The 13,565-nt window shown below is 34.2% G+C and overlaps 1 protein-coding gene across 5 annotated transcripts; it reads left to right on the top strand.

Annotated features, from left to right (window-relative positions):
* The first annotated feature begins 5,951 nt into the window (after positions 1–5,951).
* Positions 5,952–13,565, top strand: LOC135839167 (beta-1,4-galactosyltransferase 4-like). Of its 5 annotated transcripts, none has more exons than XM_065355070.1 (8): positions 5,952–6,696; positions 8,547–8,740; positions 8,826–8,919; positions 9,106–9,351; positions 9,430–9,613; positions 12,919–13,137; positions 13,223–13,380; positions 13,461–13,565. In XM_065355070.1, the coding sequence occupies exons 2-7, from the start codon at positions 8,564–8,566 to the stop codon at positions 13,353–13,355; spliced, it is 1,053 nt and encodes a 350-aa protein (XP_065211142.1). In that variant the 5' UTR covers positions 5,952–6,696; positions 8,547–8,563; the 3' UTR covers positions 13,356–13,380; positions 13,461–13,565. The 5 variants fall into 5 exon arrangements, with proteins under 5 accessions (XP_065211142.1, XP_065211143.1, XP_065211140.1 ...); XM_065355071.1 differs by having other exon boundaries at positions 13,223–13,376; positions 13,461–13,539; XM_065355068.1 differs by lacking the exon at positions 13,461–13,565 and having other exon boundaries at positions 5,952–6,606; positions 13,223–13,437.

The following is a 13,565-nucleotide window of genomic DNA, read 5'->3' as shown; positions in this document are numbered from 1 at the left end:
TATTTTTTTTGTGGAGTGGGAGGTGAGTCAAGGGGAGAGAGAGTAAATTACAAATTTTGCCTATATTAATGTGTAATAAATGTCGATTGATATGTTTTAGAGGTCGTATAATTCGAATCGGGGGTTATTTTTTTGCACGGGTTAGGAGGTGAGGCAAGGGGAGAGGATAAATTTCAAATTTTGCCTATAATATTGTGTAACATGTTGATTGATATGTGTTCAAGGTCGCAGAATTCAAATCTTGAGCTAGTTTTTAGGGTTGAGTGCTATTCAAGTACGTTTGGGGAGAGGGGGGTTGTAGCCTACTGTGCCCCGTGTAAGTTGGAACAGTAATGAAATGAGCTAACTAATGATTATTTGAAATAACTTCCGCTCAAATACACGGATGTGTATGAAAATGGCGATTTGTAGAAATCTCCCCCTCCTGCCTATTATGGCATTTTGGCTGTCATTGTGGTAACTTCAGAAAAACAATTCATCTGACAATTTATTGTAGAGTACAAAAATGTATTTGTAAAAAATTGAAAAACTCATGTTAGGAGAAAAAATAATCATCTTCTGAGAAAACAAAACAAAAAATCCCCAAAACATAGTAACACCACTCCAAAATATACACATCTGACATCATCCTGCAGAAAAGAACACATGAGATTGCCTGATTGTGTATAGCATTTTTTTTCAAAACATGTTCTGAATTCTGATTTTACATAAAAAAACTGTCAACTTTGAACATCAGTGGTATAAGAAAACATTGAGATACCTAAATACCTAAAAACCAAATTTGGAATTTTTTACAAGCAAAGTTTGAAATCCCTCACCCATACGAACCTACGACTCACCTTCCACCTTCACCACAAAAAATGACTCCGGATTCGAATTCTACGACCTCGAAAGCATATTATTTGACATATTACACAATAATGTTGGAAAAATTTGAAATATTCCCTCTCCCCACGCCTCACCCCTCACTACTACCAAAAAAATAACTCTAAATCCGGATTCTACGACCTTGAAAACATATTATTCGACATATTACACAATAATGTGTGAAAAATTTGAAATTTTCTCCTCCCTACGCCTCACCCCCACTCCTACCAAAAAAATAACTCTAAATTCGGATTCTACGACCTTGAAAACATATTATTCGACATATTACACAATAATTTTGTGAAAAATTTGAAATGTTCTCCTCCCCACGCCTCACCCCCCCACTCCTACCACAATAATGTAGGGAAAATTTGGAATCGCCCCCTCCCCACGCCTCACCCCCCACTCATACAAAAAAAATAACTCCAAATTCGGATTCTACGACCACGAAAACATATCATTCTACGTATTACACATCGATGAAGTCGAATCCTAATTATCAATGTTCACCTTTCTGACTTACCCCATAGCACTGATTTAGGGGGTAAGTCAGAAAAAGCGATATAAATAATGAATAATTGAAAATTTAAAAAAATTGAATACTTGGGGTTTTACATTATTGTTTTAGGAATACTTTCACTTATAATATCACTTTTACTGATCATTTCTTTTGAGGTAAAAAGCAGTTTGAAAAACACTGGTTACAATTTGAAATCAAATTCAAAACAGCAACTAAAAAAGAACCAATCAAAAGCCTGTAAAATGAAACTGGGTCGCGAAATTTTGTATGCTGTGATGAAGTAGGGGTAGTACCCTCAAGTTACCCCTGGGTAGCGCTTCGGCAGATTTAAGCCTCTAAGAGCTAGAGCAGTTTTTCTGACTTACCCCGAATTCGGACTTCCCCCGGTGCACCTTACATAGTTATGACAGGAATGAAAAGACCATCTATTGGTAAATTTCAAGTGAAACAGCATTTTTTATTTCTAATTTGAGGAGACAATTTTTCTATTCTCTAACTTAGAATCAGAGAATGCAAAGGGAAAATGATTTGGCCCGAGCGAAGCGAGGGCAAAAACTTTAAAAAATCCATGGTTTTAGGTAATTTTTTTATTTTCCAAACTTACACAAATTCTACTTCTCATATTCATTGTCTATCTTTATGACTTTTGTATTTGTTCAAATTTTGGAACTGCGCAAACTAATTCGGAACTACACACATTTTTTTTGGAACTGCGCAAAATGTGCGGAGCTGCGCCTTAGAATAGGTTCTGAATTTGAATCATACATTTTTTCCAAGCTTCTGCCCTCGCTTCGCTCGGGCCTTTATTACTATTTTAAAAAATATTATAATTTCCTGAAAATTATTATTAAAATTTTGAAGCTATGAAAATCAACATTTTGCATCAGTTATTTACATCATTTTTTTCAAAGCTTTTGCCCTCGCTTCGCTCGGGCTTGTTTACTTTTCTTTTTCAACAGGAAGATGAAAATTTCTAGATAATAAAACTCAAGTTTTATAGACAAAAAATAAACTCCTCACGAAAAAAAAAAAACATCGTTTTTATGCATCAAATCTGGAAACACTTTACAAGATCTTTCGCCCTTGCTTGAGCCTGTTCTGTTTTATTTTTCAAAATCAACTTCCTTTAAAAAAAACACACATCATTCAAATTCTAAAATTTTAAAAGCCAAAAGAACGACTCGTCCTCACATAAAAAAACTCGTTTTTATGCCTCTCGAAACGCAAATTTTCAGAAGCTTTCTCCCTCGCTTCGCTCGAGCATATATTCGCTTTTCTTTTTCAAAAGTAACTTCCTTCAAAAAAAACATAATTCCAATTCCTATTAAAATTTAAAAAATAAAAAATAAACTCTTTGCATTTAAAAAAAAATCGTTTTTAGACATCTCGAAATTAAAATTTTCAAAAGTTCTCGCCCTCGCTTCGCTCGGGCCAATTTGTTTCTTATTTTAAAATACACAAATTTCACATTTTGCGGCCTCCAAAAATCCAAAAAGGAAAAGAAAAATTTTCATACGAGTAAGTCATATGAATATTGTATCAATTGACCAAACTTGATGAATGTTTTATTTATTCACTTTTAATTTAAAAAGTTAATGATCAAAGTTTAGCTGCGCTGTTTTTTATATCCGAAGAATTATGAAGAGAAGCTTATGAAAAAAAAATTACACCCCCCCCCCCTCCTCCAAAACTTCTTCTTTAATTATTAAATTATGGGGTAAGCATAGAACATTGAAAAAAATGGTCTGGAAAACCTGGGAAAGTCAGGGAAAATCATTTCCAGAAATGAGTGGACACCCTGAAAATTGAAATCAGAAAAATCGAATTCTTACATTATAATTGATGTTGTCCTACTTTCCGAACTACAAATTATCGAAGCTTTCGCCCTCGCTTTTCTCGCGTCAATTTGATTCTTTTCTCCAAGTTACAAAATTATTATCAGTTTACCGACAAAATCACCGAGCTATCCACAAAATTTTTCGCCCTATGTTGTTGTATTTCATCTCTCAGATTAGCCATATTATTGTGCTTGGAAAATACATTTGTTTAAACTTTTGAAAATGTCAAGGGTGGAAAAACTCACTTTTCACATCAAAATTACTGCGAATATGGGTTTTGAAATTACAAATTTCAAAAGGCTTTCGCCCTCGCTCCGCTCGGGCCAATTGAGGTTTCTTCTTCAACATTGAAATTTCAACTATTTCAAGAAACCATTGACTAATTTTAAGAAATGTTGAGATCAGAAAAACCAAATCCTTTTATTAAAATTGATGTTGTTTCACCTTTTAAATTACAAATTTTCCGGAGCTTTTGCCCTCGGGCCATTCAAGATACTACTTTCAAAAATTATAGGTAATAGGAAAATTCCAGTTTTCATAATGGTTGATACCATTGGTGAAAATGAATAACAAAAATGGACTGTCGTTTTTTCGTTTTTTGAACTAATTTTCTCAAAAAATTTTCGCTCTCGCTTCGCTCGAGCACAATGATTCTGGCTTCCTTTCAGTAAAAATATTCTAAGGGGGAGGATGCAAGGGTTGTACATAGACAAAAATGCGCATTTTTGAATTCGGCACCCTAGAATACCTGTTAAACAATATGTCACTTGACTTGATACGAGTAATATTCAACTTTAAAATCCTCCCCCTTCCAAAAAAATTGACTATATGATTTTGGGCCGAGGTAAGTCGGAGGGCCGGTAAAACTTTCATTTCTTGGTGGGCCGGAAATCCTGGGTCCGGCGCTGAAAGTCAGGTATAAAGTATACCTATAATGACGCAATGTAGCTATATTTTGACCAAATCTGTAACAGGTTTCACGATTTTTGAAGCACTGCGTCGAACTAAACATCGAAGTTATTCCACATGATTCAAACGTTCGGACATATGGAATACATTTTGAAGAAACAAGAATTCAGAGATAGCTGCGAGAACATCTGGAAGATCCTCGTGCAATTTGTCCATCAAATGATCGTTCATTGAAATTGATTAAAGAAATGCTTCGTCAAGTTTTGGCTTTACACAATTTTAGCCAAAGAATACATACCTATCGGTTGTGACGAAGTATATGCCTTGAACACGTGTCCGAGATGCCTAAAGAAACAAAAATCTGCAACGTAAGTTAGAATAAGTGTTGGTAGTGTCGAATTTTGTGTTTAAGTACCTAAATTGTATTTTTATCGAATTGTATATGCGCTTTTTGTTCTGTTTCAAAAGAGAAACTTTCATCGATCACGTAAAACAAGTAGCAATGCATATTCAAGTCAGTTACAACAATTCATTTACCCCGCTTATATGGGACGATATGCTACGTTGGATACCACATGATCTTATAATTGAATCTTTACACCGATATGTCGAAGTTGTAATCTGGGATTACGTTCCTGCGCTTCAAGTTGACCAATATGAATATTGGAAAAAGTAAGAGAACTGGGATATTACGCAGGAATACACGAGTTAATATGTACAGTGTACGGTCCCACAAAAACAATTTTCGTGCTAAAAATGTAAGCTGGTCATAGTGAATAGCTCTATCTAGGTCCAATATGGTAACCCACCAATCATACGAGTCTGTTTCATCATATTGCCAGCTTACATTTTCAGCGAAAAACTTGGTGCAAAGTGCTCAATATTTCTGAGCATTCTGCAAGTAGCTGTGTCATGAAAACTACTTTTACGTTTGAAAAAAAAAGAAATTATACTTAGCGTGACTTACCTAGCCATCTCATATCATACCTACTTATTCGTTCAATTCATTCATTCATTCAGGTATACCTACGAGCATTTTCAAGAAAATCTGGTTAGCTGGTGCATTCAAAGGAGCTGATGGTCCAACAGAAATATTACCATCAATGAAGAAACGTTTTATGAATTATGAATCTTGGCTAAAGTTTATTCAAGAAAATTTGTCATCAACTACTGTAGCAGGCTTTATCTCCACTGGATGGATGGTCCCGATATCATCATTTCTCATCATTATGCGAACTGCTCCCCGCCTCGATTCCTTCTTTGTTTTTGACTTCTTTGAAAGTAGCAGATACCTTGAATTCATTCCACAGCCCTAATTACAAGTACTTACTTAGACGCTTATAAGGATATCCTTCAATGTCATCATGTTGAACTTGGATATTGTCCTCTAAGATTTTGTTTTGCGTCCGAATATCGCGTAGAGGATTTCTACGACCTAAGCTTTTCACAACACTGCTCATTTCCAGAATCTCGTCTTGTAGTTAGTATACTTGGAAGCTGAAACAACTTCAAAGTCAGATTAAGCATTTATGTGATGGCTTACTCAAAAAATACGATTGGAATTGCGAGGGTCCCTTGAAAAATAACACGCTGCGTGTCAAACCTTTGATTACACATGGTACTCTATGAACATTTGAAAGCTGAGTCTTTCAATTCGATTAGACCGCGGTTTCATCGTGTTAACATCTCACTCAGCCAAGAAATGAAAATATTTTTCAACGAAAATACTATTAAAGAATGGTTTGAAACACACGTCGAACCCTTTTCGCAGAAATTGATGTTCTTAGGCAGTGAGTACGCTAGATGATGAACTTTATCTAATTTTATATGAATTTTAAATCTTGTGGTGGCGCATTTAGCGCTTCATCGAACGACAACACCGCCGATCAAGTTTATCGAGTATCGACAGATAAGTATACCATATATGATATTATTTCGTCAGATTATAATGGCGTTAGATAGAATAGAATTAGTGAGGATAAGTATGATTCGTGTATTTTTATTATTACCTAAATAGTTAAGCACATTTCCGATGTAACTTACGTTTTATTGAGTTATGATAAATCTCTTCACATGAATTTGACCGAAGAAAATTATTCCACCGCACCTACCTAAACTTGCTAAACTTGAGTTCACTTCAAACTTGAATGCAACACGTCTGATTGTACATAAATATAAGTACTTACTTACTTACGTAATATGCAAAAACAGAATGTAAATTTTTACAAAGCGTGTTCATCGTACTTTTACGTCAATCATTCTATAAACATTGTATAGATTGCATGGTTAGCGGACCTAATTAAGTTTCAATAACATTTGAACAATGGTAAATAATAACGTGGGAGAATAATGACGTCATTCGCAGAATATTCTTGAGGCCACTTACCCCGACTCCGGTTACTCACAATGACTAATTGTGAAATTCATTTGTACAATCAACAAGTACCTACTGGAAGCAGTTTCACTGCGGACGTAAGTATACATTATTGGTGTAATTTATCTTTGAAGTTGTGTTAGAAATATTGCATGGTGTAGAATAAAATACATACTTAATATAACAAAGTGAGTAAACGTGCATATGAAATAACTAATCTATCATTAGTTTATCTAGGAATAGTGTAACACGCGTTTTCATAATCTTCTAAACCTCTTTCCCATTTTTGAAGATTTTTCATTGTTTATGGTTTTTTTAAGGGTGTTTACATGTAGGCCGTAGGGCTAACGGCCCAGTTTCTTTTTAGGCTACGGACATGACATGAGCGTTGAGCGTTTTCAAATTTTCAAAGTTCGTTTGACGCTCTCGCTGATGCTCAAATATCAAAATTTTTTGATATTTCTGAGCGTTGAGTGTCATCGCTCAGAAATATTCTCGTCAAAATCGTCTAACGTTAAGATTACGTTTTTTAAATTTTCGCCAACGCTCTCGCTAACGCTCAACGCTCATGTCGTGTCCGCAGCCTTACTCTCTCTAGTTTTTTTACTCCCCAAGAATTTTCTGAAAAATAATTCACCATTAAAGTCATGAATCGATTTGAAAACCAAAACCATGTTAACAATGTTTTGTGCTTCTTTTGGAACACAATGCCCTTGGAAATCTGCATTTTCCATTCAATGTTCATGGTTCAGGAGACTTTGAAAATTGTGATGTGAATTTTAGTCGGTTTTCTTAACAAAATTATCAAAAAGTGTGTTTTGATTTTAAGGATTGGACGTGCTAATTTCCATCAAAATGAGTTTGTGAGTACATCGCTGAATTCTACACACTCTGGTCTATTAGATGAGCCAGGGCTTAAAACCACCAAAAACCAAATAAAACCACAATAAACACGTTTTTTCAATTGGTTTTAACCACTACCACAACCATTTCAACTTCTTTTTGTAAATTTCAAAAACAACAACAAAAATGAACCAATATAATATGTTGGAAAAAAATGAAAACCAATTCATTTGAAAAGAACCATTTGGAAAAAAATTGAATTGAAAAAACCGAAAACACCAAAAAGTTGTGTTCTTTGGAGAAAACTACAACCACAAGAACCATTTCAATGAATTTCAAATGTAGCCATACCTAACCAATAACAACCAATTCATGAAATAAGTAGTTCTTTTGGTTTCTCCAATTTTTCAATTTTTCTAGACTAGTGATGGAAATTTTCTGTTTTTTTGTCTCAAATCAGACTTTTGTACCTTAATTTGTTTTTCTGTAAATTTTTCAATATTTGAAAATATAATTTTTGATGTAAAAACCAGCACAACCATCAAAACTATTTGAAAATTTGAAATGGTTTTTGATATGAAAAACCACTACTACCTACCACAAAAAAAAACAATTACAAAACCAAAACCACATCCATACCATAATGAAAAAAAAATTGAAACCATTTCAAAACCAGAACCAGAAAAACTTTGAAACTTAAACCGTAGAGTGATTGCAAAACCAATTCAGAAACCATAACCAAAAACCATTATTGTTGAGTCTTTTAAAAACCACCTATCTCAACAACCAATAAAATCCAAATGGTTTTAACTTTTAAGCCCTGAGATGAGCTAGTTATTTTTCATCAAAATTGTTTGTTAAAAATTAGAGGGGGTAAAGAATCTTGTTAAGAAATGTGCGCTGATTTCAAAAAGTTTTTTAGTTTTTATCTAGCTTTATTAGATCAAAAGAAATTTCGAGATACTATGTCCTTGGGGGGGGAGGGGTAAAAAATAGGGCCGTTACCCCTGCTCCAGTCTCGATTTACGTGTCTCGTTTTGGTCCTACTGTTGTTTATTTATTTGAGATTATACTCATTTCAACTAGGTATAAAAATAATGTAAGATTATAATTTTAAAAAAAAAAAAGTTACATTTGAAAATAGTTGGCTAATTTAAAATATTGTACATGAAATGTTCTTCGAAATGAATTTTAGTTTTTGTCGTGGTAACGATGGCGTGTTCATTACTACCAGTTTTTTACTTTTTTCTGACCGTTCATTACGCTTTCAACGCTGTAATTCAAAACTCCAACTCCCATTTAGGACCTTTATTTCCCATAAACAACACTAACGTAGCAGTGCATTTCAAAGGGAGTAATGAGTATGAAGCACAATTGAAATCTGAAATAGTACGTAAAAGTTTTCCTTTCATTTCTCATTTCAAAAATGCACTTTAGTATCTAAGTGTTTGCCAAAACGTGTGTTCATTCACAGAGAAACGAATTACGTAATACATCTGATGCTTCCGATGTTTATTACAATGAGCGAAACATATCTCAACTTTGCCCGGAAATACCTCTTAATCTGGGTAAGTTTTATTTGCAAGAATATTAAACTACGTACGATTAAATTACGGTTATGACGTAATAATTGAGTAGGTAGTGTGAAATAAATAGGTCCTCACTTTTGCTAAATGTATATTTTTTATGTATTCAATTTTCTTGGCCAAAGCGAGTTCTAATCTCACTTTACTCTTATTCTTCTCACGTTACAGAGGGCAAAGTGCAGTTAATCACAGAAGCGGCTGGTTCTTTGAAAAGCTTACGCGATGAATTTGAGAATTCTAATCTTCAAATTGATGGACGTTACCAGCCAAATGAATGTCGAGCACGTCATATGGTTGCTGTTCTCGTACCATATAGAGATCGTTTCGAACATCTGATTATTTTTTTGAAAAATATTCATCCGTTCTTACAAAAACAACAATTGGATTATACTATTTTTATTGTGGAGCAAGCAGGTTCATTTTTTTAAAATTGCTCGCGTTCGGCATTATAGCACTAAAAATTATTCGTTGACGAATTTTGGTGATTGACAGGCGATCGCCCATTCAATCGCGGTATGTTGTTTAATGTGGGATTTTTCGAGGCGATGAAAATTCGCCCCTTTGACTGTTTCATATTTCACGACGTGGATCTACTGCCCGAGGACGACAGAAATTTATACACATGCGCGAATCAGCCTCTTCATATGGCCGTGGCCAGGAGTAAATCCGCATATGAGTAATGAATTGACTAATTTTAATTGAGGAGCTCATTGCAAAAATGATTTTTTTATCGACTTGAGTATTTCCTGTTACTCTCAGAAAAACTTTTAGAGGGCTATCATACTGATGCATCCATACAATGCAGTGGAGAAAAGAACTTCCCCAATTTTTTTTCAAAGTGATGAGGGCTATTTTTGCAAGGATAGCATAGTCAAATTACAATTTGACCGGGCATAATTGGGATCAAAGGTTTTTTTTGCGAATATTATGTAGGATGATGTAGTGAACAACATACTAAAAGCCCCCCCTACCCCTAGAGCTAATCCCCCCACAGTGGATCAAAGCCCCCCAAAATCCGTTTTTTGTCAAAAAATTCTGAAATGTCAACTTTTGAGTAAAATGAGCACTGATTATTTAATCTCTCCTCAAATACCTATCAAATGAGCTATCAACCAACTCCCTAGCCCCAAGGGGGGCGCTACGACCCCTCAAAGTGATGTGATTTCAATAAGTTTACATTTCATGACTTTGGGACTTGGAACCTGTTCTAATCGATCAAATAAAGTCAAACTTGGGGAATGAGATTATTTTGGGACCTAAAGTCGACCCCTAGGGTGGGGGAGGGTCAAATTCGAAAATTACAGAAAGGTAATTTTTTTGGAGGGCCATAATATGGTCCTAAATGAATGAAAATGGTCCAAAATCGTATCATTGGTCAGTACTCCCATTGTGATCAACATATCAAAATTTCAGCTTCCTAGGTCATTCCCACCCCATTTAAGGCGGAATTAAGGTGGAAACCCCCTCATTTGACCCCTATTTTAGGTTTTTTCTTCCTTAAAAGAAGTGAGGATGACCTAGGAAGCTGAAATTTCAATATGTTAATCACAATGGGAGTACTGATCAATGACATGATTTTGGACCATTTTCATCCATTTGGAACCACATTATGCCCCTCCAAAAAAATGACCTTACCGTAATTTTCGAATTTGACCCTCCCCACTCTAAGGGTCGACTTTAGGTCCCAAAAGAATCTTATTCCCCAAGTTTGACTTTATTTGATCGATTAGAACAGGTTCCTAGTCCCAAAGTCATGAAATATAAACTTATTGAAATCACATCACTTTGAGTGGTCGTAGCGCCCACCCCCCTTGAAGCTAGGAAGTTGGTTGATAGCTCATTTGATAGGTATTTGAGAGGAGATTAAATAATCAGTGCTTATTTTACTCAAAAGTTGACATTTCTGAATTTTTTGACAAAAAACTGATTTTGGGGGGCTATGATCCACTGTGAGGGGATTAGCTCCAGGGGTAGGGGCGGGGGTTTTTAGTGTGTTGTTTACCACACCACCCTAGACAATATTCGCAAAAAAAAACTTTGATCGCAATTATGTCTGGGTTCACCCATTTTTTCCCACTATTTGACTGGGCTATGAGCTCCTCAATTGCATTTGTGACATTTTTTGCCCAAATGGACGAACCACGCTTCATGTCGCTTTGACCAACTCTTACTTAAGTTAGTAACTTTCGGTTACTTGTTGAAAATGTTGGTTACTAAAAGTTACTTTTTCCAAGTTTTTTCACAAAGTTCCTTTTTTTTCAAAATTTTATCTAAAATTCTTCGGAAAAAAAAAACATTGCTTTCATTTGAATGGCATCACTGCTTTTTCAGCGTTACGAATTTTATCTTTTCAGTTTTGATAATTTTTCTTTTGATATGTAGGTACTTGGAGGTTTTCTAATTTCGACAGGTATTATTATTTATTTTTTGAATTCCTCAATGGTTTTTAGTGGACTTTCACCTGTTTTGATTGATTTTTACATCTTGAATTTTGGTGGTGATTTTTTTCCTAAATAATTTTTCCATGATTTTGCTCTGAATTTTGATGATTTTTTTCGCCTGAATTTTTGCCGAATTTTATCACCTGAATTCTCGTGATCTTTTCATGGAAATTTTTCCCTGAGCTTGTATCATATTATTGCTCAAATAGTCGGGATTTCTCCTTATTTCGGTTCGATGGCTTTTTTTGATTTGAATTTTGTTAAAAAAAAAACCGTCGAACGTTTGAATTTTTGTAGATTTTTCTCTATTCTGAAGGGTATGATTTGTTTGAATTTTTGCGAGTTCTCTTTTTTCAAGTTTTTCGGTGATTTTCTCGGAATTCCCATTTTTTTTTCTTTTCAAATTTTGGCGAAGTTTCTCCAGTTTTGACAAACTTTTTCAACTTTGAATTTTTACGATTCTATAGTGAGTTTTTTTTTCAATTCTTGCGATGTTTTTTCTTAAATGTTAGTGCTTTTTAGTTTATACCTTAGTTTTTCGGTGGAGTTTTTCTACTCCTAATCGAATTTTTATTCCGGAATCCTCGTGATATTTTTCAACTTTTTAAATTTCGACAAAACTCTGTTTTTTGGTTCATTTCGAATTTCGCTCTTGAGTTTTATTCTTAGGGACTTATGATTTGATTTATTAAAAGAAGATCACGAAGAGGTTTTTCAACATTATTTTTTGACTTTTTTTTCTCTCCAGATCTTGATCTTTGCTCTGCTTCTTGTTTTAGTCATTTTCTCTCAATTTCAAAAATTTTGTCGCTTTTTTCCAATTTTTTAAAAATCGTATCAACAAAATTGTTGGAGGATTTTTTATTTCTTTTTGAAGCAAGGTAAATTTTTTGTATTCGAATTTTTAAAATGATTTTCACAGATCACTTTTTTTCAAAGTTGGATTGCAATCTCTCTCCTCCCCTCCACCCTTTCCTGTTGATTTTAATAAGTTTCCCGTTCTAAAATAATTCTTCTTACTTATGGCATTTTTTCACAAATTACTGTTTATTCTTTCTCAACACTCGAATAATTTTTTTTTATCAAATCTTCGCTCGTGTCAACATTTTTGCAATTTTACAATTGGTACATATTTTTGTTTGGTTTTTTGAAATGATTTTGAATAAAAGATTAAATTTTGTTCCTCCCTGTTTCGGTAGGTTTCCCCCTCTTCTTTTAATTTTGCAATTTTTTTCGTCGTTTAACACATTTTTCAATTATGTTTCCGGGATCCAATATTTTTTTCATGTTTTTTTTTTTTACATTTTGATCCACGAGTAGTTCACTTTTGAAATGTTGATAAATGATAATTATCTGTTTTGGGCTTCACCAGTTTTTTTTTCAAAAATGGTTTATAATTTGAATTTCGATGTTTTTTTTCTGTGTTTTTTGAAAAAAACTGCCATCGAAATTTTCCTTACGTTTTGTGTTTTTTTTTTTTTTTTTTTTTTTTTGTAATCTAAAATGAAATTAAATGTTTTGTTTTCATTTTTATTTTCAGGTTACCACATATCAATTACTTTGGCGGAGTTAGTGCCTTATCCACTGAACATTTTCTACTAGTAAACGGTTTCAGTAACCTGTTTTGGGGATGGGGTTCAGAAGACGATGATTTGTTCATGCGTGTAATGAAGAGCGATTTGAATGTATCAAGATATTCCTCTAATATTGCTCGTTATACGGCGTTGGCCCATGAACAGCAAAAACCCAATCCTGACAGGTAGGTAATAAAGATGACTAAACATCATTTCCGAGATAAGTATGTACTTTTTGTATCATAATTCATCGATTGAATTTTCACACAGATTTGAAAAATTAATCGAGAGTCAAAAACGTTTCCAAACCGAAGGACTAAACAGCATAGAGTATAAAATACTGGCTCTTCAACCGTGGAAACTTTTCACATGGATTTTGGTCGAGCTCGCGGTACTTTCATAAAACTTTGTACGTCGTCACGACGTAGGTACATTGAAAGCTGTAGCAATGTAGCGCCCATATTGTACATAGAATCTCTTACTTACCTGGATTTTTTTCTTTTAATAGGTACCTAGATAATAAGTCAAGATAATTCTTCCTGCTTTTATATTTTCCATTTGTGCGCTTCTTTTATTGATTATTTATTGAACACGATCTCTTTTTACTTCGAAG

Source organism: Planococcus citri, chromosome 3 (genome assembly GCF_950023065.1).
Source record: "Planococcus citri chromosome 3, ihPlaCitr1.1, whole genome shotgun sequence".
Classification (NCBI taxonomy): Eukaryota; Metazoa; Arthropoda; class Insecta; order Hemiptera; family Pseudococcidae; genus Planococcus; species Planococcus citri.
This window is presented reverse-complemented; position numbering and strand designations above follow the sequence as displayed.